The sequence below is a fragment of the Leopardus geoffroyi genome, chromosome D4 (assembly GCF_018350155.1).
Source record: "Leopardus geoffroyi isolate Oge1 chromosome D4, O.geoffroyi_Oge1_pat1.0, whole genome shotgun sequence".
NCBI lineage: Eukaryota > Metazoa > Chordata > Mammalia > Carnivora > Felidae > Leopardus > Leopardus geoffroyi.
This window is the reverse complement of record NC_059342.1, coordinates 86,923,349-86,950,785: the sequence shown is the minus strand read 5'-3', so window position 1 is coordinate 86,950,785 and position 27,437 is coordinate 86,923,349. Positions and strand designations below refer to the sequence as shown.

The following is a 27,437-nucleotide window of genomic DNA, read 5'->3' as shown; positions in this document are numbered from 1 at the left end:
GAGAGACAGAGAGAGAGAGACAGAGGGAATCTCAAGCAGTCTCCCCACTCAGTGCAGAGCCCAGTTTGGGGCTTGATCCCACAACGCTGAAATCATGACCTGAGCTGAAATCAAGAGTTGGATGCTTAACTGACTGAGCCACCCGGGGGGCCCTTATAATTTTTATAGTGTTTATTCTGTGGGTTTTTCCATATATATTCATTTTATTTGACTTTGTTTTTACAGAAATGGGATCATACTATAGGTCTGGTACTGCTGTATCACTGATGCAGCAAGACCAGCTGCTTGGGCATCACCTGGGGTTTGTCAGAAATGTGGAATCTCAGGCTCTACTCATGATCTGTTGGGTCATAACCTGCGACTAACAAGAACCAAGAGCCCGAAAAGATTCCCATTCCTTCCCCAGATACCCTATTCCTTCAACTCCTATTGAAGTTGGGGAAACTCTGATATATATTATTATATGCACCTTGGGATCGGGTGGGGAGTTGGGGGAGGGTTTTAACAAAATCATTCTATGATTTACCTGGAAAAAAGATGTTATATGATTGGGAATTTGGCAAGACATTTTTTTTTTTTTTTTTTTTTTTGTAAAGCATGACAGTGTTGGGGGCTATGTGCTATGGAGGCATTAAAATATATTCCAAAACTGTAATAATTACATTATATGGTAGCATCATGGGGAGAGATGGGTAGATTCCTGGAGCAGAATAGGTCTAGACATAGATCTTTGTGAGTATAAGAGTTCATTACATAATAAAGGTGCAGCTCGAATTAGAGGCAAGAAAGAGGCCTCCAGGTGATGGTACAGCCTCAGACTTCATTTCAGATGCAAGGAGATGGGGTTTCTCTTTTGCCTCAGAGTCTAGTCCACTGGGGGGCTTTGTCAGCAAGGTATTGGTTAAAAGCAATTAACACGAGTCTAGTGCTGAACAGGGTCCCCAGTGAGTTACCAGCCATTATCTTGTCTGGTCTTCAAGGAGTCAGCACAGAGTCGGATACATTTTTAAAAATTCACTCCCTTCCCATGATAAACTCATCCAAACCCATCACAGTAAAGTAGAAAAAAGAAAAGTGAAAGTGCCCCACTACACACATATATTTATTTTTTCCAAAACCAGGATCATAATTGTGTATACGGTTGTGCAACCTGCTGAGTTCACTTCACATCATATTGTTGAGTGTTTACATACCCTTTGAAACATAATTTTTCAAACCAAGTATATATATTTATTTATTTTCAGGAATAGAATTTAGTGATTCATCACTTACACATAACACCCAGTGCTCATCTCAACCAGGTTCCTCCTTAATGCCCCTCATCCCTTTACCCCTTCCTCCCATCTAACACCCCGCTAGCAACCCTCAGTTTGTTCTCTGTATTTAAGAGTCTTATGGTCTGTCTCCCTCTCTGTTTTTATATTATTTTTGCTTCCCTTCCCTTAGTTTCATCTGTGTTTTAAAATTTTTTTAAATGTTTATTCATTTTTGAAAGACAGAGAGAGACAGAGCACAAGCAGGGGTGGGGCAGAGAGGGGAACACAGAATCCGAAGCAGGATCCAGGCTCCAACCTGCCAGCACAGAGCCCAATGTGGGGCTCGAACTCACGAACAGTGAGATCATGACCTGAGCTGAAGCCGGACGCTCAAACGACTGAGCCACCCAGGTGCCCCATATGTTCATCTGTTTTTATCTCCACATCTGAGTGAAATCATATGATATTTGTCTTTCTTGACTGACTTATTTTGCCTAGCATAATACACTCTAGTTCCACCCACGTTGTTGCAAATGGCAAGATTTCATTCTTTTTGATCGTCAAATAATATTCTATTGAATATATATACCACATCTTCTTTATCCATTCATCAGTTGATGGACATTTGGGCTCTGAAAGCATAATTTCTTTTTTTTCAAATTTTAATGTTTATTCATTTTTGAGAGGCAGAGAGCAAGCAGGGGAGGGGCTGAGAGAGAGAGAGAGAGAGAGAGAGAGAGAGAGAAAGAGAGAGAGAGAGAGGAATACAGAATCAGAAGCAGGCTCCAGGCTCTGAGCTGTCAGCACAGAACCAATGTGGGCGGAACCCATGAACAGTGAGATCATGACCGGAGCCAAAGTCCCACACTCAACCGACTGAGCCACCCAGCCGCCCCTGAAAGCATAATTTCTCATGGCTGTATGCCTGCCACTCCTTAAGAGGCAGACCCCATGATTTACCTAGCTGTTCCCCTAAAGTTGATTACTTTCCAGACAGCTATTATCAGTAATGTTTCCATGAATGACCTACTGGCTTTAAAAAGTCTTGTTTCTGATTAGTTTCTTGGGCAAGTTTCCTGCAAGAGGGGTTACCAGGTCAAAGGGCAGAACACGTTCAATAGTCTTGATGGAGAATTTACAGTAGATTTTCAGAAAGATGAATCAACACAGGATCACCAGCATGAACATTATTTTTAGTGTTTTGTTTGTTTTTACTCTGGCAGTTTCTAAACTCACACTGTGTCAAGTGCCAGTATTAAGCATTACATGATATTATCCTCACACCCACCCTGGATGGGAAGAAGAAACGGGCTCAAAGAGGACTCCCCTGTCAATCCGGGTCACCTAACCAGAAGGTAGTGAAGCCCCGATTCAATTTCTCCAACTTCTGCTGGCACTCAGACCAGGTGTCAGCGTGCTTGGACCTGGGTGGAAACCTAAGCGATCTTGACTCGGTTCCTTCTCTCCCTCCCCATTGCCTCTGTCTCGGTTCTCACCAGAGTGAGTTTTCTAATCCAGGCGGATGCGATGCCGTCATACCCTAGCGCTCTCTGCCCTGCGGGGATAAAGCCCAAGGCCAGGCCTTCAAAGCTCCCATGCTCCAGGCTGCCCTTCCACCCAAGGGCGCAACGTCCTGCTAACTCAAGCCACTTTCGCGTCTCTAAATCCAGGCCGAATTAGGCACCTGTGCTGCTGCCTGGGGCTGCAGTGGAGCCGGTCCAGAGCTCTAGGACAGAGCTTGTCACACGACTGCAGGGATTGGCTGACACTCAGGTCTCCGCGCCTAGGCGCGCGGGGCCGGCCTCCAGTCTGTGCGCCTCTAGCGCCACCGTGCGCGGTGTCCGCGCAGAATTGGCGCTTAATGCAAAAGAAGAGGATTGCCCCCGGCGGTTACCTGCATTGACGATTTAGGTAATAGAAAAGCGAAAAAGGATCGCTACTTAGTAACCGCCGGTTGTTTGGCTCAGTGACTCCACGTGGGGATGAGGGAGAGGGGCGTCGGGATGCGGGACTGAGTCGTAATTAAAGGGTCCTTGGGGCAGGACAATTTCAGGATCAGGATGAACGCCGTTTTTAATAATTGAACTCGGCCCTCCTCACCCCCTCCCGAGTCAAATCGAATAAACACCTCCAGACGGACCTCGCCACCCCGTTTTAGGGCAAATTCTTCTGTCCGCTGTGCTGGTCACCCTCTCGCCCGGTCTAGGTCCCCGAATGTGCCGCTGCCGGCTGCACGGCCCCTCCCACCTCAGCCCCGCGCGGGGCCCCAGGATCGCGGGACAGTGGCGGCCGCGGGGAGGTCGGTTGGGGACGGTCCTCCTCGAAGTAGCCCGCGATGTCCCCACCAGACGACAGACCCCTCCGGGCGACAGACGGGCCTCGGGGTCGGAGCCGCGGGTTCCCGGTGCGGAGGATGCGGGGCGGAGGGCCTGAGCCGCCTCGGGCCCCCTCGCTGCTCCGAGCGGCTCCAGCCGCAGCCGAGGCGCCGGGTAAGCGGGTGCCGCCCCCGCAGCGGGACGCGAGCTCAGCGCAGGATCTTGCGCCACGGGCCGCTGCGCCGAGTCCTCCGGTCCCCCAGAGGGCGCTGCTGTGGCCCGGTCAGGCCCCAGCGAAGCGGAGCGCTCGGGCCGCCCCGCCCGTTCTGCCGGTGGGGGCTGCGCGATTGCGGCGGGGGTGAGGGGAAGTGAGGTGCGCGGGCCGAGCGCCGCTTGGGGACGCACGGAAGGGTTTAGGGGCCATCTGGATGGAGGCTGAGGGCGTCGCGCGCAGGTGGGGTAACCGGATTTGATGTGTAAGGCTGGCTCGATCGGCAGAAGAAGGGGTTAACAGAATGGGGAGGGAAGCCTTCCTCCTACTTTGTTCAGAGGCCAAAGCGAATGGTTGGGGGTGCTGTTATTGACACAAAGTAGGCGCGAGGAAGAGGGTGGGGTTGTCGTGGAGGGGGGCTGGCATCGGGACGCGGTGGCGCGAGAAAGGCTGGAGGCGGGGTGGAGGTGCATTTGGGTAGGACGCCCCGGGAAGGACAGAGCCGTGGGAGTAGGGGAGATGGCAGGCGGGGTTGGGCATTTGAGGGAGGGACTGTCGACAGGATTTACGGGAAAGTGGAGGGAGGCGGGGGTTATTGAAAGCGTGAGGGTGCAAATGCGGCGTGCTCTTGGCAGGACTGGGGTGTAGGCAGGCCTGGGGTGTAGCGGTGAAGCTCAGCGGGCAGGTATTTGAGGGCCGTGGGCGGGGGAGGAGGGAAGGAGGGGTCCCGCCTTACTCCGCGCCCTCCCTTCAGCCACCATGTTCAACCAGCAGCAGCAGCTCCAGCAGCTCCAGCAGCAGCAGCTGCAGCAGCAGCAGCTGCTCCAGCTCCAGCAGCTGCTCCAGCAGTCCCCACCGCAGCCCCCCCTGCCCATGGCCGTCAGCAGGTGAGTTCCCCTCTGGAGGGGTGGGCGGCTTCAGTCGCGCCGCTCAGATCCCTGTGGCGGAGACCCCATCCCAGTCCTTTCGCCCGGGGTCGTCCCTGTTTCAGTCCTGGGAGCCATCATCAGTTCCCACCCTAAGAGGTTCCTCTGTCTGCCGTAGAGAGGGGGCAGAGGATGGAGGTGAGGGAAGAGGGAGGGTCCGACTCTCCCGAAGCCCTCTGACAGCCCCTCCCAACACACAGGGGGCTGCCCCAACAGCAGCCACAGCAGCAGCTCCTGAACCTCCAAGGCGCCAGCCCCGCCTCCCTCCTCAACGGCTCTGTGCTACAGAGAGCTTTGCTTCTGCAGCAGTTGCAAGGTATAGCTACTGGCCCCTTCTCACTGCATCTTAGTGGTGGTGCCCTAGCATCCCCCTTTTGCGCTAAATCTCCCCCAGATCCACACGCTAACTCTGAGAGAGAGCTACTCTCAGCGTCCTCGTTTGCCGGTGAGGACACTGAGGCTCCAGGAGGTGGAAGTCCCAAAGTTGCTCAGCTGGATGCGATCACCGAGGTGTGCCCTTGGCCATGGTGCTGACTCTGTGGGCTGTCCTCAGCACCCCTCACTCACATTCAGATTAGAGGAAATGATGGGTGAAAAGGTCTATTTTGACACCCCGCCCCCTGCCCCCACGGCCCATTTGATAGATGAGGAAGTGGAGGTCCAGAGATGGGGGAAGTCATTTGTGCTGGATCACACAGCTAGATTAAAGCCTGAGGCTCCTGACCCCCTGGGTCTCTGAATGGGCGTCTCTAGCCCTGTGTATTAAGCCGGTGCCTTGTCTCAGTTTCCCCATGTGGAGAGCAGTCTCTCAGCTCTTCCTTCTAAGATGCTGCTTCAGATACTTCAGCTCCTTTGGGAGTAATCTTAGGAGCCCAGTGACCTGCGGCCAGCTCAGGTTCAGACCCAGCCCCTCCCAGATGGAAGCTGTGGCTTGCTGGGTGGTCCTTCTGGGCGGGGCACTGTGCTGAGACCTTTACATACACAATTCCTTGACTCTGCTGACAACCCTGGGAGGGAGATACCATGATCCCATTTTACAGATGAAAAAACTGAGACCTAGAGAGGCATCATGTGCCCATGGTCACCCAGGGAGTAGATGTGGATTAGAGGGAGAATTAGAGCCCAGAGCCATGTTCTTAGACACCAGGCTATCCTGCCATCCAGCTGGGTATGCTGCCAGGTCAGAAGATGTGGTGGCTGTCACTCTTCAGCCCTGCCACGTAGGCGGGGATGGTCCTGGAGTTGATTGACAAAGGATCAATGGATAGTTGGAGAGAGAAAACCACACACAGGGACCCACGATGTATACATATGTATGTATCCCCCCTTTTCTTTCCCATTTAAAAAGTCACACTCTTCAAAGAAGAGTGAAAACAAATTTTTGAGAGGACAAGAAAACCCAAATTGTCATAGATAGACTCACTCACCTCCTGAAGGAAAACAACAATAGCAACAACAATAAAAAACACCCGTGAAGATTTTGGTGTATTTCCTCCCAATTTTTTTCTAGGCACAAACTTGGGAATTTGTATATGATTGTGGTTGGTTATTGATGTAAGTGAAAAGCCATATCTTGTTTCTTTTTCATGGAGTAGAATGACTTGGTCATTTACCAGATGATTTGACAGTCTCTGTAAAGATTATTTTTTAACAGCTGTTTTGTTTTGCTCTTGCGTACCTACACTCAGCTGCTTCCTTTTTTTTCCTCTTTTTTCCTTTTTTTTCCCGTATTCTTTTTTTTTTTTTTTTTTTTTTTTTCTGTTTTAAATAACCCTGGGATGAATATCACGTTTGAGACTATTTTCTTAGAGTGGATTCCCAAAAGTGGATGACTGGGTCGGGGGATGGATGTTTTATGGCTCTTGATAAGTATTGCCAACTTGCTTTCCCCAAGGACTGGACCAGTTTGCAATGCCACCAGCCACGTCTGACAGTGTCGGTCTCACCATGCCCACGGCAACCTTGGGTATTATATGCTTTTTATATATATATATATATGTATACACGCATACAACTTACTAACTTGGTTGGCAAAAAAGCTATATCATTAATCTTTCAGTTTACATTTCTTGGCGTGTTAGTGTAGCCAAACGTTTTATATTTGTCTGTTTCAACATTCATATTTCTTTTTGTGACTTGTCCATGTCCTTTGTCCATTTTTCTTTTAGATCTTTTAGATCTCTTGATCTTACTGTTTTTAAGAGCCGGTTGGCTCTCTCCACATATGTGTACATGTATTTGTTTTAATGTTAGGTGAACGCTGACTCTATACCAGGCACACTCGCATATGTCATTGAATCCTCGCAAAACAGTGAATCAGGCACTATTATTATCCCATTGTACAGATGAGGGAACTGAGGCTAAGAAGAGGGAAATGATTTGCTCTAGGCCACAGAACTTGGGCTGTAGGACTCGAACTAGCTCTTACAGCACATCTGACCCACGCTTTCAATCCTGTGCTTCCTGTCCCAGCTTTAGGGCAAGGATTTGAACTGTCTTTTATGGCTCAAACACTTCCTGAGCACTGGGCCTCTGAGTTAGATGAGGTGCCTGCCCTTAAGGAGTTCCCAGTGTGGTTGGGTGGTGGGCAATGGGAAGCAGACAAGGAAATTGTGCAGCTGGTTCTAGAACAGGGAAGGAAGTCTGCCTCTGGGGACACAGGGAAAATGTGGGAAGGTCTCCCAGAGGATAAACACCTAAAGGGAGGCCTGAAGGATGACCAGGAGGTAGTGGGCACTGAACAGCTCAGGCAGAAGGAATGGCATGTGCAAAGGCCCAGAGGCGGGAAGAAACCAGGCTTGTTGAGGTAATGCACAGAAGCCTGTGGCTGAAATGTAGTGGGTACGTGTGGGGGGGAGGAGGGCAAGAAAGGAGGTCTGGGAGGAGGGCAGGGCCAGACCCTGCAAGGTGAGGAATGGGCTTCTCTCCAAGCAGCAGGGAGCTACAGAAGGGTTTAGGCAGCATGGGGAGGGGCAAAGGCAGAATGTGCAGAGATCTTGGGCAAGTTACATCTCTGCTTTGCATCTGTTTTGTCATTAGTAGAGATCTTAATACCTACCCTGATGGTGGCTGGGCCCAGTGACGGAGGCCGCGCATGCAAAGTGCTTAGCAAGTGCCTGGTTCCCAGTAGACTTTTGATGAAGGGGTAGAGGGATGGGGGTAGGAGAGTATTTTATTATTCCAGGGACCAGTCAGTCAACTTGCTGGTTCTCCCTATGGGTCCTGTGCTGGGTCTGTCGCATACCTTAAGGTGTACCCTAAAGCATGCCTGCGGATGAGTGGGGTTGCTGGGAATGCACTGGGAGCATGACCAGGGAGGCAGCCAGGGACCAGGGAGGCATCTGGAGAGGGAGAAGGCAGTGCCTCTCCCCTCCTCAGCTGGAGCAGAAAACCAGCCCTAAGGCCCCCTCACCATTAATGCCCAAGGTGGGGGTGGGCCTCTGGCTCTCATCTCCCTCCCCTGGCTGCCCTTGTATGGGAAGGGTTCCCTTTCAAGTGATCTGTGCTGTTTCCGTGATGCTTTGGGGGGCTGATGCCTGACCCTGGCCTCTACCGTCCAACCATGTTGTTAACCTCTTCTCCCCTCTTCCTGCCTGCAGGTAACCTCCGGGGCTACAACCTGCCAACCCCGAACCTGACAGGCCCCAGCCTCACGGTCCCCCAGCTGGCCACCCCAAATCTACAGCAGTTCTTTCCCCAGGCCACTCGGCAGTCCTTGCTGGGGGCCCCTCCTGTTGGGGTCCCCATAAACCCCTCCCAGATCAACCTTTCAGGGCGGACTCCCCAGAAACAGGCCCGCACCCCCTCCTCCACCACCCCCAATCGCAAGGTGAGTGATGGCTGGGGCGCAGCAGGTGGGGATGGGTGTGGGAAGGTCATACCTGGTATCAGCCTAACTCCAGCCACTCTGGCACACACTGGGCCTTTGGGCAGGTCACATCCCTTTTTGTCCTCGGTTTCCCCATCTGTAAAAAGGGGGAAGGGGTTAGTGAGTTGGACTTGTCTAGTGTTTCCCAAATTTCAGATCTTTGTGACTCTCTGATGGGACTTTTGCCATGTCCAAATGCCACCAATCCTGTTGTTTACCTGATACTTCTCTCTTTGTAAACACACGGAGATACAAATGACCCATAACACTGTATTTGTTTTAGGTGTCCTGTCACAGTTCTTGGTGAACCAGCGCCACCCTATAGAAATAAAACATGAGGCATAAATGGAATTTAAACTTCTTTAGCCATCACATTAACAAAGTAAAAAGAAACCAGTGAGATGAATTTCGGTAACAGATTTGAGTTAACTTCATACGTAAAAAACATGACAACTTCAACCTTCAATCAATATTTTAAGACGCGAATGAGGCGTTTTGCATTCCTTTTTATTTTGTACTGAGTCTCCAAATTCTGGCATGTATCTCCATTTGGCTTGCTACCTTTGGAAAACTCAAAAGCCAGGCTCCCGCGGCCAGGGGTTACTAACTGTAGTAGCTGAGCTTTAAATGAATTCGCTTCTCCTCAGTTACATTTATTTAACAAGGAAACATTATGTCACTACCTGAAATTTCAAAAACAGTCCAAAAGAATTGCTGTACACAGAAGTGAAAGAAAGCAAAGGGTAAAACAACATTACAGGACCCTAAACTCTACAGTGTTGTCATTGGAAGGTTCTGGAGCTGCACTGCCACCTCCTTGGGCCTTGAAGAGGGTGCAAGGCATTAGGAGGAGGCTCACCCTGACATAAGCAGAGTCAGTCCTTGACAGAAGCAGAAAGAGTCGAGGGAATAGCTTCTCTGGGACTGTCGTGTCCCTGAATGTCCCGGCAGCCCCTCACATATGGCACCCTTCTGAGAGCATTCCAGGGGCAGGGATGACACTGCCCTTTCTGGGCTGCTCTCAGGCCAGCCCACATCTGGAAGTGAGGCATTTCCCTCCAGAGAGCGGTCCTGGCCTCCAACCTGCCCATTGGGCCCCTCCTAACATGGTCTGGTCCGGTTTTTACATATGGGAAAACCCATTTTACATATGGGAAAGCTGAGGCTCAGGGAGTATGGTGGAGGCTGCCCCATGCTGCACAGCTGTCAAGACAGACCCAGAGCCTTACAGGACAGTAGGGCCCATGTCATGCAGGGTGAGAGGCAGGTAGTTCTGAAGGGCATGGAGTCCTGATGGGATGCATGTTTCCACTCAGCGCTGGTTCCTCGGGCTTAGGAGGAGGGACAGAGGCTGTGGGCAGGCTCCTGGGACTAACTGGAGTGCCCAGGACCAGCCAGAGCTGTGCATTTATTTAGCAAACATCTGTAAGTCTGGTAGGAGCCCCAGTGGTACAGATGGTGTGACTGGCCTGACCCTCCTTGGAGGTCTTAGCCTGGGGAGGAGGGTATTAGCAGTGGTAAGACGTTAATGCAAATAATGTTCCCACCAGTTAATTCACATTGTGGCAAATGCCACAAAAAGGAAGCCCAAGGTCCTCTGGGCCTGTGTTAAGGGTCTATCTACTCTGGGGTCAGGAGAGCTTCCCGCAAGAAGTGCCTTTGAGGCTCTGGGTGAAGCCCTGGGGCAGGGAGAGACCTAGGACCTTGGGGAACCAGAGAGAAGGCCAGGATGGACGTAGAGAGGGCGAGGAGGCTAGTGGGGAGTTGGCTGGAGGTGGGGGCGTAGGGGCAGAGGGCAGATTGGGTCGGCTTGGGTGAGGAAGGAATACTCTAGAGTCGGAGGACTCACAGGAGGGTTTCAGCCTGAAAGAGACAAAAGACATGATCAGGTGTGCGTGTTAGAAGGACCCTTCCGGCTGCTTTGTGGAGAAGGTGGTTGGGAAGTCAGGCAGCACCATGGGCCCGCCGGGAGGGGGCTCTGTATCCCCCAAATCTGGGTTAACAGCCAGGTAGCCTACACAGGATTCCTGGGGTGCTGAGGATCGTCTCTGGGCAGCTCTTCATCCCCTGCGGGACTGTTGAAGCTGCTCTTGGGCCAGGGGGTTGCTTACGAGGGTGGGTGGCTGGTGTCAAAAACAGTTTCTGAAAGGAAGCAGGATTCTTCTTCTCAGACGGTGCCCGTGGAAGACAAGTCAGACCCCCCAGAGGGGTCTGAGGAAGTTGTCGAGTCCCGAACAGATACACCAGAAGGTAAGGGAGGGAGGCTGCTAGCCCTCTGGGTGGGACACAGGTTGGGGCAGGCAGGTGCAGGGGTCGGTGATGGAGGCAGACCTGGGAGGCAGGGATCTTGGTGTGGGGCGAGCCCAGGCCCCACCTTGAGGGGGGAGCTCCTAGTTTGTGCTGCTCACGGCATTGGCGGTCACTCATCTGCCCTCCGTTCCAGACCAAGATTCCCCACCCTGCCCAGATGGCATCGCTAAAGAGAAACGCACTGTAGCACCTGAGCCCGAGTCTTGTGAGGCATCGGAGCCACCGGCTAAGAGGTCAAAGAGGTAACCGATGCTGAAAACCTTCCCTGGGCCCAGGGGCCCTGTACTCTCATTCTTGCAAAGCCCGGGGGTGGGTGTAGCTGGCGGCCAGGACCCTTTATAGAGAGCTGGAACAAGAAAAGGGCCTTGACCTTTGGCTTGGAGGAAGGTCAAACCCAATTCTGCATCTTACTTGGGAAGACCCCAGGCCAGAGAGTCTCCGGTATCTTCACTGGGCCTGAGTCACCTGGTGGCCAGTTCGGAGAGGTGAACATGTGCATCTGGGACCTCAGAGTGGGCAGAGGATGGGCGGCTTTGCAGGGCCTTGGATACATAATAGCAGGTGGTGGGAGGCGGGGCGAGTGATCCTGCCCATTTATTTAGGTACAACTGGGGCCTGGAGAGCCGGAGGGGCTCGGCCACATGCCCGGCTCGGGCTCGCACGTGCTATAACTAGGACTGAACTTGGGTCTTGGCCTTTTTGAGGAGCCCCTGGGGCCAACTGGGAGACATCGGAAGATCTCTTTCAATCCTCCCTAGCTCGGAGTTGCCCACAGAGAAGGGGGCCCCCGGGCAACTGCAGGCGAAAGTCCAGCCTCAGGCCCGGACCACGGCCCCGAAGCAGACCCAGACGCCTGAGCTGCTGCCTGAGCCGCCGGAAGCCCGAGTGCTGCCACGATTCCAGCCGCGGGTTCTGCAGATCCAGGCCCAAGTGCAGCCGCAGACGCAGACGCAGCTGCAGCCGCAGCCGCAGCCGCAGCCGCCGCCACCCCTGCCTCCAGGGGACACCCAGGCACGGCCCAAACTGCAGAAACAGGCACAGACGCAGACCTCTCCAGACCACTTGGTGCCGCAGCAGGTGCAGAAGGAGGCAGAGCCACAGAAACAGGTGCAGCGCCAGGCACATGCCCAGCCCCCTGGGCAGGTGCAGCCGCAGCAGCTGGCACAGACGCAGACATATCCTCAGGTCCAGCCACCAGAGCAGCCACCAGGACAGCCTCCCGTGCAGCCCCCTGACCGGACTGAGGGGCAGCCTCAGACCTGGCCGCAGGTGTCCATGCCAGCATCGGAGCAAGCACCAGTTCCGGTGCGTTCCACGGTGCCGGAGACACCACCAGATCTGAGAGATGCCGGAGCAGGTAAGTGAGCACTGGCTCCCAGTTGCCCCGTGATGGGACAGTTCTGCCTGGACCCTTTGCCCTTCCCCTGGCATTGTCTCCACCAGAGGCTTCAAGGTCCTGGCTGTGGGTAGAAACGGTAGCTCTCAGGCCCGGATCGCTTTGGGCCTGGGTGGGAGATGGACCCCTCTGTCATTTCAGGCCTGAAGGAGGCCTCGCCAGAGCCAGGAGGCTCCCAGGTCAGCGTGGAGAGCCAGGAGGAGTTGACCAGCGGTCTGGATGTGGGAGAATGTGAAAAAAGGGCAAGAGAGATGCTAGGGGTGGGTAGATACGCTACCGTGGCTGTGTGCTTACCGCGGGGCCCGGCGGCGGGAGGACCCCTTGTGTTTCCCCACCCGTGAAAGGTGACAGCCGCCCTCTGCTGGGGCCGTGGGTTTGATGGAGGGTCGTCAAGCTCCTGTGCTGGTGTGCTGCCTTCACATGCCTTTGCTCTGAAGAACTAGAGGTACTTTTGGTGACAAGTCCCTTCTAACCTGTTCATCCCTGGAATAGAGCCCTTGGTCCCTGACGGGGGAGCATTGCTCTAGTGGAGAGAACACAGAGGGCAGGCCTATGCATGCCATCTGGGTCCCAGCTCTACCTCCTGGTGTGATCGTGGCCAAACCCGTTCCCTTCCTGGTGTCTCCATGTCTCCGTCTGTCATGTGAGGGTGGGGTGGGGTGGACTTCACAGTTGGGTGGGCTTAGGTTTGAGTCCCGGCTGTAGTACTCCTTAGCTCTGTGAGTCTGGGCAGTCACCTGCCAGCTCAGTGCCTCGGTGTCCCCATCTGTGAAGCGGGCTGTCAGGAGGGCCCAGTAAGACCCTGCTCGCGGGTGTTTAGCACAGGGCCGGGCCCGCCGTAGGTGCCCAGCTGGTGGTAGCTCTGCCCCTGTTCCCGGTGCAGGTGTGGGGTGCCGGGGGCTCCCTGAAGGTCACCATCCTGCAGAGCAGTGACAGCCGGGCCTTCAGCACAGTCCCCCTCACACCCGTGCCCCGCGCGGGTGACTCTACCTCCGCCACCCCTGCCTCCGCCAGCACACCCTCGAAGCAGACCCTCCAGTTCTTCTGCTACCTTTGCAAGGCCAGCTGCAGCAGCCAGCAGGTACCTGCCAGCCAGGCCCCGGTACGGGGGGGAGGGCCGGTGGGCAGAGTGGAGGGTGTCTCTGGCGGATGCCCAGGCCTCCCCGAGGCGCCTGAGTGGCCACAAGGGCCCCGTGAGCACCATCCAGGGCAGCTGTGCGTTTGCCCTGAAAACGGTTCTTGACCAGCCAAGAAGTTAGGAATTTAGAGTCTGGCAGACCCGGTATAAATCAGCCCTGACTAGCCGCGTAGACCTCAGAAGGTGAATTCTCCTCTTTGTGACTCCCATTTCCTCATGCATCAGATGAAGAAACGCTTAGAACCCACCTCACCCGGAGGTTCCAAGGATTCAGGGACTTGACATTGAAATCATGAGCCCCAAGCGCCCCCTGGAGCGAGCAGCACGTTAATAACAGCCTTAGGCTCGTAATAATAACAATAATTATTATTACCCTTGCTATTGCTACCTCTGTCATCCGGAGCAGAGCCGTGGGATCCGGAGGTTAATCGGACTGCTCCCTGACTTTGAGGGGCCCACACAGTCTCTGGAAGGAGCAGAAGCTCCGGCTGCTCTGTGCCCACTTGGTGTCTCGGTTCACCATCCTTCTGTGGCCCCCACGGGGCTGTTGTAAGAGAGACGGCTTCGGCAGCGGCAGGGTGGCCATGAAGCCGAGGTTGGAGGCCTCCTCCTCCACCCTTGCCCGCTGTTCCGGGGCTCATTCTTCAGGCCCATCCTTCGCTCTGCTGGCTACAGGAGTTCCAGGACCACATGGCGGGGGCCCAGCACCAGCAGCGTCTGGGGGAGATCCAGCACATGAGCCAAGCCTGCCTCCTGTCCCTGCTGCCCGTGCCCCGGGATGTCCTGGAGAGAGAGGACGAGTGAGTGGGGGATCTCGGAGGCTCCGTACTGGGGGGTAGACAGTCTTGCAGGCCAGGCGAGGCTGGGAAGGGCCCTGAGTCTGCCACCTTCAAGGTCCGCCTTTGGGTTAAGCAATGCCCTCTGCCAGAGGCCTCTCCGCACCATTAATGGTTTAGCCTCGGGCCTCAGTTTTTCTCATCTGTAAAATGGCCTGGTGAAGGATGCAATGTAAGAATTCAAGAACTAGATGGTCTCTTAAGGCTCCATCCAGGCAGGAACAGTGGGACCACCCACATGGGAAGGAAGTGGGTTGTGGCACAGAGCCCTGCTTCTCCGGCATATGTGCTGACCCCAGCTGGGGGGGTGGGGTGGGGGCACACAATGGTGAGGATCGTCACCTTGTGGCCTGAGGTTACAGCTACACTGTGTCACCCCTTTTTCATTGCCATAGGGGCTTCATTGACCCAAAATATGTGCCCTCCTGGAGTCCAAAACTAGCTCTTGGGCTAAGAAGGCCTGGTGGAAGGTACAAGACCTTTCAACACCCTGTGGGCAGTCATGGAGGCCTGCTGGGGGGCTGGGGGGGCGGGGGGGGGGAAAGCAGGTAGGCACTGCCTCGGGCCATGGTGGGGGACATGGGCTCTGTCACAGGAACAGCTGCCCCACAGCTCCAGGTCTCCTAATTGTTCCAGAGAATCTAGAAACCCAGCTTTGTATGTGAAATCTCCCAATTTCAAAATGTTAGCAGCTAGCTCAGAATCAAGATGAAACAAAGCCTATGGAGGCCGAACCAAACTCCTTCACAGGCTGGACAGTCCCCGAGGCAGTGGTTGGGGACTCAGCCTCGAGCGCTTACAGAGGGTCACAGCTTGGAGCTCCCTGTCCGCACGCTCTGGGTGACGGAACCCTCTCTCCAGAGGCAGCGGTGTCTCTGTTAGGTGCTTCTTTGAGAAGAACTTCCCTACATGGTTGTGCAGTATGTTCTTGACCTTTAAACTTCCCCCTGCTTGCGGACCTAGGAATTATACTTAGGTGAAATAATCATAAATACAGGAGGAAGATGACTCACAAAGATGTTCTTTGCAGAGTAATGTAATGGTGACAGATTTTAATTGGAAACTTTCTAGAGTATCGAAACCTGCGGGATTAGTTAGATCAGGCTTGTCCACTTGGTGGAGTGCTTCTAATAAACAGGACAACGGCAGGGAATTCATGAGAACGAGGAAGCAGGTATGATACAACATCAGGTTAGAACAGGTTCAAAACTGCCACGTGCAGAATGAGCCTGGGATCTCGTGGCACAAGAAAAGCAGAAGGATGTGGCCCATCTGTTAACAGGCTTTAGGTGCGGGAGATTCACTGAACTGTCTCCTGATGACGTCATCCCTTGAATCCTGACCTGGCCCCCTGAGGCCAGTCCTTCAGACTGGCTGCCTCTCCTTCCTCCTTGGTTATTATTCTTGTTTAAGGATTCTTCCAGATGAATCTCAGAACCGTTGATAAGTTTCTAAAAAAGCTCCTGTTGGAACTGCATTACATTTATGGGGAGCACCTTGGGAGAGCGGCTGTCTTTCCAACAAGGACAGCATCCCACTGTATATACTCGTTTTGGTTCCGTCACTCAGAGAGCCCCCGCCGAGGCGTTGGTGTAACACCTGCCAGGTCTACTACATGGGGGACCTGATCCAGCACCGCAGGACTCAGGACCACAAGGTATGAGGGCCTGTGTGCTGCGAAGGTACGCACACATCTATCTCCAAGCCCAGGGTTGGGAAGGAGGGAGCTGAGGTTGGGGACGGAAAGACAATTGCACTCTTTATCTCTGGATGGTCATAACTCAGAAGCGTGGCTTCTCGATGTTTCCTCTTTGGGCTTCAGTTTCTCCATTTTTCCAAGTGGGTGAAGCACCATCTCATCCTGTCATTCAGCCACGGGGCTGGTGGGGTCCTCTTGGCGGCTACTCTCTCTCCCCGGCTCGTCTTCTCTCTGTCCTGTTGCCATCTGCCATCCCGTCTTGTAGCCAACAGCACAGGGAGTGGATATGTTTGCCCATGTTCTGGTAAAGGAGCGGGGCACAGCCAGCTGGTTACAGATGTGGTAGTCTGCGGGTGGGAGATGAGATCTCACTGGGCACAGCCTGGCTGCACCCGGGGACACTGCCTGCCACCCACTCGGCCTGCCCTCCTTTCCCCAGATTGCCAAGCAATCCCTGCGACCTTTCTGCACTGTTTGCAACCGCTATTTCAAGACCCCCCGCAAGTTTGTGGAGCACGTGAAGTCCCAGGGGCATAAGGACAAAGCCAAGGAGGTAACCCCAGCTCCCTCACAGGACATGGGCCCAGAGAGGTACAGAGCCTTGGCCAGGGCCACACAGCAAGTTGAGGTTTTTCCCAGCCTGAACTCATACCAGGTCTGGAGGGATTGGGACGCTCAGAGTTGTGGGGTGGGTGGGGTGTGGCGCTTAGGCTGCCCAGAGCTGACCTGAGCCCTGGCCCACTCTCCTGGGCAGCTGAAGATGCTTGAGAAGGAGATCGCCGGTCAAGATGAGGACCACTTCATCACGGTGGACGCTGTGGGCTGCTTTGAGGGCGATGAAGAAGAGGAGGAGGAGGAGGAGGATGAAGAAGAAGAGATCGAGGTTGAGGAAGAATTCTGCAAGCAGGTACTTGGGGGGCGAGGTGGGGTGGGAGGCAGGCTGGAGGCTGGGCTCCCAGCCCAGGCGGGACCTCGCCCCACCTCCTGGGGCCAGGGGGCACAGTGCTGACGTTTGTAGGCACTAACGGGTGCCAAAATTTAGTACAAATAGGACTGTATTCCGTATGGCTAGGTATAAATACACATCACGATGACTGCAGGGCGGCCGGTTACATGGGTGAGGACCTCAAAATCTGGCTGAAATTTTGACCTGCATTGAGGAAGGGAAAGGGCATCTTAGGCCAATAAGGGCACGGAGGGAACTATGCAGGGGACACAGAAGAGTCAGCATAAGGTGATGATGACGATGACACCCATAGCGGACGACACTTTTTGAGCAGTTACCGTGTGCCAGTTATGTACCAAGCACTTTCCTGGCAGAGACGCACCCACTTGGATGTTGGGAAGTGAGATGCCAGAGCCCGTGCTCCTAACACCGCAGCTCCTCTGAGCCACGCCCTGGTGCTTGATGTGGGGATACGTGGGGATTAAGGCCTGGCCCTGCCCTCCCAGAGCTTGCCCCTGTAGTCCGGGGGTGGTGGGGGGGTGGGGAGCCAGGCAAAGGGGCATCGTGAAGGGGCTGTGGATGGAGTGTTGCAAGGGTGGCCTCCAGCCCTATGCAGGTTTGATGTGAGATCGCTTTGTTACTCAGCAGTTGGCCGTGGTATGACCTCAGGCAAGCCCCTCGCCTTCTATGAGCCCCCCCCCCCCCCCCCCCCCCCCCCCCCCCCCCCCCCCCCCCCCCCCCCCGTTTCCTCTGCTTAGAACTAAGAGTCCCAACTCAGGCTCTAAGGAAGGGCCGAAGCCCGGCCTGAGGCGGGGGTGGCAAATGGGAGTGGTTGTCACTCCTGGAAGGCACATTTGTTTGCTTGGTAAGTGGAGGAGGGCGCTACTAAGCATGGTGGGGCTGCTGTGGCTGGAATCAGGCGGCCCCGTCTGGAAGGGGCTCATGTCCGGTAGGTAGGAGGAGGGGTCCTTAGTCATCTGAGCAGGTCACTGCAACATCAGATAGGAATTCAGGAAGCTGGCAGGGGGCTCGTGGTTAGAAATGTCACGAGGGCCTGGGGCCCACCAGGGTTGAATACGCTGCTCCTCCGTAAACCCTGGGCCAGTGAGTTACTGTGCCTGGACCTGTTTCCTCTTCTGTAAAATGAGCGAAGTGTAGAAGGTTGTTATGGAGTTCAGAGACGACACTTGTGATGTGTCGGGCACACCTGGCATGGATTATGGAGGGCTTCCTGGAGGAGGGGACTGATGGAGCTGAACCCAAAAAAGTATAGGTTGGGAAGGGCTCTCTGGCAGGATAGGCATGTGCAAAGGCTCAGAGAATGCCACCCGCAACCTCCTGGGGATCATCCTCCTGGGTATCAAGGGAGTGGTGTCGAAGAGCTCAGGGAAATCGGAACTGAGGCCCACACTTGCCTATTTCCAGGTGAGGTCCAGAGATATATCCATAGAGGAGTGGAAAGGCTCAGAGACCTATAGCCCCAGTACTGCATACGGTAAGACCCAAGCCCTGACCCCGCCTCCCCTTGTCCCACTCAGAGGCTGGGTGAGCAAATGGGCCCCCAGGGAGGGCAGGACACGGGTTGGCCTGGAGGGACGAGTGCACAGATGCTGCCGTCCTACAGGTGTGGACTTCCTGGTGCCCGTGATGGGGTACATTTGCCGCATCTGCCACAAGTTCTACCACAGCAACTCGGGGGCACAGCTCTCCCACTGCAAGTCCTTGGCCCACTTCGAGAACCTGCAGGTGAGCCAGGCTTCCTGCCCCACCTGCCCTGGCTGATGGGTAAGGCCTCAGCCCTGGGGCACAACCCCCCAACAGAAGGCCCTGCCCACAGAGGGAATCAGAACAGGGGTAGTGCCCAGCTCTTTCTGCTGTCCTGGCGGGGGGCGTGGTGGCGGGGGTGGGGGTGGGGGGCGATGCCGAGGGCCAGGCTGTTAGCTCCAGAGCTCTGGCATGGAGAGGCTGAGGACATCTCATAGCATCACACAGTGTGTCCGGTGCAGCATCAGCCGGGCTGGGGAGGCAGCCGCTGGCAGGGAGCGTACCTAATGGGGAGGCAGCCCTGCCTCATCTGCACCCTCTGTGTCCAGAAATACAAGAAGGCCAAGAACCCCAGCCCTACCAGCAGGCCCGTGAGCCGCCGGTGTGCAATCAACGCCCGGAACGCCCTGACTGCTTTGTTCACTTCTGGTGGCCGCGTGCCCACCCAGCCCAGCACCCAGGACACAGCTAAAACCCCCAGCAAGGTGACAGCCCAACCCCCTCCTCCCCCACTTCCCCGGCGTTCAACCCGCCTCAAAACCTGATAGAGGGAGCTCCTCATGCCCATCCCGTCTGGGTCTAGGTCTGCTTTGCTTTTTAGAAGTCTGTGTGGAAATTTTGACATGGTTGGTGTTTTTACTGAAAATCTAATAAAAGAAGGTAGTTTGGCTGTACAGGGCCCACCAGCCTTTCTGTCTGGGTGGACAGGGTGAGGGGGCAACCGTGCCAGCTCTCAGCCAGAACCCACCCTCTTTGGGCACGGTGTGGTGGCCGAGCTGGAAGGCCAAAGACGGGCTCCCTAACCAGGGACTCTGAGGTCACAAGGCACTTCACCTCCCCCAGAGTCTGCTTCCCTCTTGATGAGGTGGTCAGGGCTAGGGAAAGCACCTTCAACTTAGATCTGCCTCAGCCTTCAGAGTCTGGACCCTAGGGGGCAGGTCTTCTTGTTATCTCCAAATTACAAGTGAAGAAACAGGTGAAGAGGCCTAGCAAGGTCAAGTGACTTGCTGAAGGTCATACAACTGGTCCTGGGCCTGAGCTCTGGCTCTGTGCTGGCCTCTCTGTCCACCTGAACCCTGTGGGAGCTTAAGTGCAGGAGTGGGGACCCTCCCCACTCCTCTGGTTCCCCCCCTTGTCAGGCGACCCTAAGATGAATCATCTGTGAACGGGGCCGAGGCTGAGCTGGCTCTTTCCATGGGCTATTTCCCCATTTGGAATGACCCTTAGAGATAGACAGCCAGACCAACCCTGTTATTGGCCAGTGGAGAAGACTGAGGCCAGGAGCAAGAGGATGATGGCCAAGGTTACACAGCATGAATTGCTGTTGGCTGGCTGAGTGAAAGGCCCTAGTACCCAGAGAAGCTGAGTGTATCATATTGGGTCACACAGCGTGTCTGATGGGCTGGGCTGAGGAGGCAGCTGCTGGCCAGGAGTGCACCAGGTGGCGAGGAAGCCCTGCCTCACCTGTACCCTCTGTGTCCAGAAATACAAGAAAGCCAAGAACCCCAGGCCTACCAGCAGGCCCGTGAGCCATCAGTGTATGATCAGTGCCTGGAATGCCTCCACTGACCTGTTCACCGCTAGTGGCCAGTGGGGTCCTCACCCCAGGATACAGAGGAGAGGCACAGTGATGTTGGAGACCCATTTAATGTGGATGCTCAAGGCCTGGGCAAAGTGGGGAGTGTCCTGGAATTGGGCAGGCTGGCAAGGTGGGTGGGTCGCAGGCCCACACCTGACCCCAGGAGGGGACGTCAGGAGTTGGGGGCTGGCCCAGGCATGCCAAAGGAAGTACCAGAAGGGTGGCCTAGGCAGGCAGACCTACTAGAGGGACCTGCAGACCCGCCCTTAAGAAGGTATCTAAGCCAGGTGGTGAGTGCCCAGGCCACAGCCTAGCCCAGGAAGACAGGGTTGGGGCTGGTTGGAGGCTCCCAGAGCCTAGGGACTGGCATCGCTAGGAGCCTCCCCGAGCTGCTGCTGGAACTCAAGGCGTGTCTGCCGGTTGGACTCAAGCAGCTCCTGGAGGCGGGCGTGGAGGTGGTCGTTCTTCTCCTCCAAATGGTCCAAACAGGAGTTGATCTGGTCCAACATGGAGTTGATGGCAGCATATTCTGGGAGCAAGGCAAAAGAGAGCCAAGGTTCTGTGTCTCCTCGGGGCTCACAAACATCCCCACCCACACTGTGTCCCAACCTGGGGGACAAAAGGGCTTTGGGCAAGTCCCTATTCCTTCCTGAGCCTCGGTGTCACCATCAGGAAAATGGGTGGATGCCAAAAGTGAAAGGCTTTGGGGACATAATACCTTAGTGCACCATCCTTTTTTCTATGGTTAGGGTGGTCGGGGGGAGGTCTGCCAGACATTGTCCTGCCAATGCCAGTTTTCTCTCCACTTCCTACATCAGCTGCCTGGAGGTCAGGGCCCACCTTCCCGAGTCGGGCAATCAAAGCCCCAGTCCCCAGGCAGGCTCTACTCTCCAGCCCTTCTGAGGCTCCCTCTGCCCTGAGGGAAAAGAACCTCCCAAGCCCCAAGGCCCCTCCCCCTCCCTAGCCCCGTCTCCCATACCCTTTCCTTTCCTCACCCTTTCCTCACCCGCTTTTGCCCACCTCGGGGCCCCTAAAACATGCTGCTGTTGCCTCTGCCTGCAGGGCGTCCTTCTCCTGTCTTGCTTCCCTCCCCCTCTCCTCCTTCAAGTCTTAGCATGGGTGTTGCCACAGAGAGACCTCCCAATGCCCCAGACGGGATCAAGCCTCTATGTCTGAACTCCTTGCCCTCCACATGCCTCCACTGCCCTCCTTCACCTCTGGCCTGACTGCTACGTGTGCTGCTGTGTCTCCCCGACCAGACTGCAGAACTCTTGAGAGGGGGAATGCTCTTGTGTTCACTGCTGTTCCCCTGACGCCCTCATTGCCACACTATAAGCACTTGTTGAATGAATGAATGCATGAATGAATGAAGCCTCTGACTTTCTAGCCTTTCTGCCTTTGCTCACCTGTCTCTGCCACTCAGAATGCCTCAACCACAACACCTATTCAAGGACCAGCTCAAAACGCCTCTTCTAAGAAGCCTTCCCTGGTGTCCACCAGAAACCATCACTCCCTCCTCCATGGCCACTCCTGACCTGCCTCTCAGCAACACAATGTCCCTTAGGATCCAAGGGCTGGGCCTGTGCCCACTGCGGACCCAGTTCTGAGCCAGCCCATGACTCAGATACACTCAGGTGCCAGCTTGGGACAGAGGGGAAGCAGCTGGCAGTGTTTGGAAAAGGCCAGGGCTGGAGGAGTGTGTCTGGAATATGGGTGCAAGTGTGTCTGCATTCGGGGGGTGGGGGGATGGGGAACCACCATCACCCAGAGCTGGCACACCTCCCAGAGGACAGAGTCCTGGAAAGTCTCTGCTGGATCTTAAGAGTCCAACCCCCTTGTGGTACAGATGGGGAAACCGAGGCCCAAGAAGGAAGGGACCTACCCAGGATCCTCCAGCTGGTTGGTGGCATAGCCAAGATTTAGAGCAGGGGCACACGGGTTTCATCCCGAGCTCTGCTCTGCCCCAGCAAGTGACTGCATCTTTTGGGAAGGGAATAAGGACTGGGTTGTTGTAAGGATTCAAATACATTAAGAACTCAGACAGGGTCTGGCCGCGACAAATACTTAGTCGATGATTATTATCAACACTGCACATTTTGTGTCATGAGACACAGGCCCGAAGCAGGATGGGGGAGGTGTTTCCACACCACTGGGGCCAGGCTTTATCCATGTCAAGGGCACTTCCTAGTTCTAGGCTTTGCCATCTGCCTGGGACAGCCTCCTCCCCACTGCACCAAGTCCTGTGAACCTGCCAACATCTACTCATTGTGACACTTAAGTGGCTTTTCCAGATCACTCCCACCACTGCAGTGGGCTCCATTTGACACATCTGGCCACTGTTGACCTGCGGTGCCTAGGGAAAACTGGCCAGTCCACCATTTGCCACCCTGTGGGAGGCCCTCTACCTTTTTATTAAATGCAGACCCTGGGTGATCAAAGTGTTCTAAAACTATCGTGATGGATGTACAACTCTGAATATCCTAAAACCCACTGACATGTAAAATTTAAATGGATACATTATATAGTATGTGAATTATAGCTCAATAAAGCTGCTATCCAAACAAAACAAAAAGCAGACTCCATACTTATCTCACATTTACTAGGTCCTGTCTTCCGACTTGAGAAACCTATCTTTATTACACTAAAGAGAATAATAACTGCTCACTTGCCTGCTTCGAACCTACTATTTTCCATTTGTTTTTTCATTTAATCCTGACACCTCTCAATGCAGGAGACACATTACTTTACAGATGGGGAAACTGAGGCTCCCAAAGATGAGAGGGGAGCTGATGCTTCTCTCTCCACCACCCATCCGCCCCCTCCCCCGCAGCGCTGTGTAGGTAACAGGCTGCTCGGTAAGCAGGTCGCATTCGCCAAGACTCCAGATCACAGCAAAGGTGGCTGGGGATGCTGACTCAGCAGGGCGGGTTTGCCCACCCAGACAGCCCCTCCCGCTAAGCCAAAACGGCCCACCCGCCCAGCCCCTTCAGGAACTTCCCTCGCCACAGGGGCTGGAGGAAGCGGCTGGAGCAGATGCCAAAAGGGCGAGTGACCCTGAAGCGGTCTCAGTTTCCCCATCTGTAAAACGGGGCCGGTTGCCCGCAGTTCTCCAGTGCTGCGGTTTCCAGGGACCCACTCACTGATGCTCGCCCTGAACCTCCAGCCAGCGCCCGCAGCTGCAACCCACCCAGGAGCGAGGGGTGGGAGGGCTCTGCGGTCCCTTCCATGTCCCCAGTCCGACCCCGATTCTCCTTTCCAGGAGGCAGCCCTGAGAAAGCAAAGGTCGCTTCAGCAGCCCCCCTGGGTCACCTGCTTCCCCGAAGCCGTCATCCTCGCCTTCCACGCCCGCCTCCGCCGGCATGCCCAGGTCCCCGTTGGGGCCCGACATTGCGGGCTCCGGCGCCGCGAGGGCAGCACGACGACGGAACGGGGCGACCGTCGCGCCGAGAGCCGGCGCCGGGCGGAAGGTGGCGGCGCCGGATGGAACGCTGGGCCGGAAGAGTGGCACGGCGCGGCGGAACGGGGCCCGGCACCCGCGGCCCCGCCCCCAAGGCCGGAACCGCGCGGCCCGAGCTCCGCCCCCGCCCCGCCCCGCCGCCAGAACTCCTCCCCTGCCCGCCGTCAGACTCCGCCCTCGCGTCCCGCCCACACTCTGCCTCACAGTCGCGCTCTGAGCCCCGCCCCTCTCCAGGCCGCCGGGCGTGGCTATCCGGGCTGCTGGCTGAGGAGCCTAGGTGGTGGGGGCGCAGGCTCTCAGCTAGGGCGAGCGAGCCCGGCCGAGGGGTGGGGGCAGCCTCCACTGTGCCCTTCCTGCCGGTAGGGACCTGCGAGTTCCTGAGCCGGAGCCTCCGCGTGGGCAAAATCTGAGACGCGTGACTTCTAAGGCTCCCTATGGCTTCGGAAGATAAACGTTCACAGCCTCAGCGAGAGTCAGGGTCTGGGTTGGCACAAGGCTGCGTGCGGCTTCGGGATAAGGTTGGCCATCATCCCCCACCCCTTTTTTACCAGCTGAGAAAGGGAGGCATGCCGAAAGTCACCCACCAAGCAACTGTCGCTCCTGAGCTGGGCCCAGCTCAGCTGGACCCAGTGTGATCCTGGCCAGGGGTCCAGCTGAGCCAGACCCGTGTTCCAGGCGAGAGGGGACTGGGACTCTGCCAGGAGGCCCTATGGAAGCAGCAGCCCGGTCCTGGGCTCACACCGGTAGTTCCTGTGGGCAGGACATCTTGGGATAGGAGTTAGGCTTGTCCATCTGGAGCCTCCACCTTCAGCCTGGCGCTGGCTGTCGGAGCAACCGGACTGTCACTGCTTTCCATTGTTGAGCCTGCGATGTCGGGCCCCAACGGGGACCTGGATATGTCCCAAATGATGACAACGGAGAGGGATCTTCTCTGTCCCAGAAGCTGCCCGGTCATTTCACCTGAGGAAGGTAGAGGTGAGGTTGAGTCCACTGCCTGCAATCAGAGCCACCACGGACTTGCACTCTTGGCAGCCTTGCCTTCTCCCTGAACCGGCTTGAGTGGAGGTGAGGCCTGCATTCAACCAGCGGGCAGGGCTGAGAAAGAGGGCTGGGCATCCGCCTTTGGCTGAGGGGTTAGAGGTCCCCCTTAGGATCAAGCATTTCACCGACCAAGAGAGCGGAGCCCCAAGTGCCCTGCCTGGCATAGAAACACCTGTACCTTCATGTGGCACGCAGGTCTGCAGAGACATGGCAGAAACACAGATCACACACATGGACATGCTGACATAATCCAAACACATTTATCCTTGTAAGCATGACACAGCCAAAGAAAACCACGGGCACATGTTTTTCTCTCAGTTTGAAACCACGCCTGGGATCACAGGCCTTGACTCTATGTGTGAGCCCACAGACCAGGGAGAAGCATGCTGAATCCAGGGCACATGGGATGGGCTAAAAAACCCGGAGAGACAGGCAGTTTCTGAGAAACACGCCAAGGCACGCGCAGGTACACCTACTACGCGGATGCAGCAGGTGGGTGTAAATGCGCATGCGTGGAGCCTGCACAGGGTCGCGTGAGGCCCCAGTCCACCCACCTCCAAGGGCAAGTGAGGGCTCCTGGTTGGAGGCTGCTGTGGTGCCAGGGAGGGCCTGTTCCTTTGCCCACTTCACTCCTGTGGTTAAGGCCCATAAACCGGACCACAGGACAAAACAGCCGCCAGCTCCCGCCAGCGCCGATGGGGGAACGCCGTGTGCCGGGGTGCTGCCCTGCTTCTGGGGTCCCTGTTCACCTCTGTCTCCCTAGCCCACAAGCCCTGCCATCATTCCCTCTCTAAGCCCACTGTGGTGGTCCACCCTCAAAGGTACCTGGATCTTAATCCTGAGAACCTGAGAGCAGTACCTTATGTGGAAAAAGGGCCTGTACAGATGTGATCACATGAAGCGTTTTTATTTATTTATTTATTTATTTATTTAATTTTTTAAGTTTATTTACTTTGAGAGAGAGCATGAGCCAGGGAGGGGCAGAGAGAGAGAGAGAGAGACAGAGACAGAGACAGACAAGCCCAAGGAGGCTCCACTCTGCCAGTGCAGAGCCCAATGTGGGGCTCGAACCCATGTACTGTGAGATCATGACCTGAACTGACCACCAAGAGTTGGGCGTTTAACCGACCGAGCCACCCAGGTGCCCCTACATGACGTGTTTTGAGAGGCGGAGATTACCCTGCATTAGCCAGGTGGGCCCAAAATGTAATCATAAGTGTCCCTATAAAGAGGGAGTCCGAGGGAAATTTGTCTGCAGACAAGAGAGAAGGCCATGTGATGACATCACCAGAGAGAGCGAGAGAGATTTGGAGATGCCACACTGCTGTCTTTAAGGAAGAAAGACCCCCAAGTTAAAGAAGGAGATTCTCCCCAGAGCCTCTGGAGGAAGTGCCGCCCCGCTGAGGCTTTGATTTTAGCTAGTGAAAGTGATTTCAGACTTGGGACCTCTAGAACTGTAACAGAACAAATGCGTGTTGTCTTGAGCTGCCAGTGTGTGATAACTTATAGCAGCAATAGGAAACCAATAAAATCCAGTGACTCCAGGAAGAAACACAAAGCCCATTTGCGTCCTAAGAATTTGATCCTGGAAGACCCAGGAGGCCCCGGGTGGTGGCAGGAAGCTGTAGGCTTGGGCCAAGGCAAAGAAACTGGCTGTTGCCCAAAGTGGAGCCCAAATCCCGGGCGTGCTGGGTGTACCTGCCGCCCCCTCGGCCAGCTAGTGGCGTTCTAGCCAGCAGTCCCTTGGGTGCCCTTCTGTGTCTCTGGACTTGGGCAGAGCCTCCATCCATCCCTCAACCCAGGCTGCAGCAAGCTGGTCTCTTCCTGGATCTGACCCAGACCCCTGAGGCTGTAGCAGTCAACCCTGTCCTGCCCCCTGGAGGCTGAGGCCAGCACTGCTCAGAGCTCTAGTTATCTCCCCACTCCCCCAACCCAAGGGTGAAGGGGTAAGGATGCAAGTCTGTGGGGTGGATAAGCCTGGCTTTCTTCAGAGCCTCGCCCCCTCCAGCCTCTGACCTTGCAAGGGGAGAAGAGACCAGGGAGGGGGTTCAAACGTGTGATGTAGACACAGAGGGGTGGACAGGGGCTGGTCAGGCCCCAGACACAGGCCCGGCCAAATGAGGGGTATAATGCTGGAACCCTTGAGTCTTCTAGAATCTGGATTCCTGGCAGCATATTCATTTTCATCCTTGCCTCCCCTGGCCTTGCCCCAGGTTCTCCAGAGGTCCTCATGGTGGAGGGATGTGGGTGAGGGGCAGCACTCAGAATGTGGTTGGCATGGACACTGACACCCAGCAGTGGGCCCATAGGGGGCTGGCAGAGGGAAAGGGACCACCTCTGGTGACACTCTGTGTCTGGCATGGTATCCAGCTGGGCAACCTTCTGCCTCACCCACTGTGCACCCCTCTATTGCAATCTTCCAACATCCACGGGGTCCTGATAAGGTAGGGGTGACAGCACCTCAGCCCTCCAACCCTCTCCAGCTCCCTGGCCCTGGGCCTCTGCCATTGGACCTGCTTCAGGTGGCTGGACATGAGTGTGAGATGTGCCCCCTCAGTGTGCTGGGAGGCAGGGGCAAGTGAGGGCAGCTGCTGGTCTGGGGCCGGGCCTGGGGTTGGAGCCAGGAGTGTTTAGTCAGAGCTGGACTCTGCTTCTGTGGCCTTCATCCCTTCCAGGGGACCACAATTCCTGGGAG

The 27,437-nt window shown here is 55.5% G+C and overlaps 2 protein-coding genes across 17 annotated transcripts; one reads left to right on the top strand and one right to left on the bottom strand.

Annotated features, from left to right (window-relative positions):
* Window positions 1-3,576: 3,576 nt before the first annotated feature.
* Window positions 3,577-22,810, top strand: CIZ1 (CDKN1A interacting zinc finger protein 1). 16 transcript variants are annotated; one of them, XM_045467492.1, is made up of 17 exons: window positions 3,577-3,745; window positions 4,537-4,669; window positions 4,909-5,024; window positions 8,308-8,537; window positions 10,733-10,826; window positions 11,020-11,128; window positions 11,645-12,243; window positions 12,424-12,542; window positions 13,166-13,363; window positions 14,096-14,220; window positions 15,826-15,913; window positions 16,395-16,508; window positions 16,710-16,862; window positions 18,327-18,396; window positions 18,526-18,647; window positions 18,995-19,150; window positions 21,668-22,810. In XM_045467492.1, the coding sequence occupies exons 1-17, from the start codon at window positions 3,592-3,594 to the stop codon at window positions 21,776-21,778; spliced, it is 2,691 nt and encodes an 896-aa protein (XP_045323448.1). In that variant the 5' UTR covers window positions 3,577-3,591; the 3' UTR covers window positions 21,779-22,810. The 16 variants fall into 16 exon arrangements, with proteins under 16 accessions (XP_045323448.1, XP_045323441.1, XP_045323449.1 ...); XM_045467490.1 differs by lacking the exons at window positions 3,577-3,745; window positions 18,995-19,150; window positions 21,668-22,810 and adding exons at window positions 3,896-4,025; window positions 6,603-6,674; window positions 20,149-21,630 and having other exon boundaries at window positions 14,069-14,220; XM_045467489.1 differs by lacking the exons at window positions 3,577-3,745; window positions 18,995-19,150; window positions 21,668-22,810 and adding exons at window positions 3,912-4,047; window positions 6,603-6,674; window positions 20,149-21,630 and having other exon boundaries at window positions 14,069-14,220.
* On the bottom strand, window positions 20,294-23,784 carry BBLN (bublin coiled coil protein). The gene is made up of 2 exons (XM_045467514.1): window positions 23,554-23,784; window positions 20,294-20,773 (listed from the first exon to the last, which is right to left on the bottom strand). Exons 1-2 carry the CDS (start codon window positions 23,630-23,632, stop codon window positions 20,601-20,603), a joined length of 252 nt encoding a protein of 83 aa, XP_045323470.1. The 5' UTR covers window positions 23,633-23,784; the 3' UTR covers window positions 20,294-20,600.
* Between the last annotated feature and the right edge of the window lie 3,653 nt (window positions 23,785-27,437).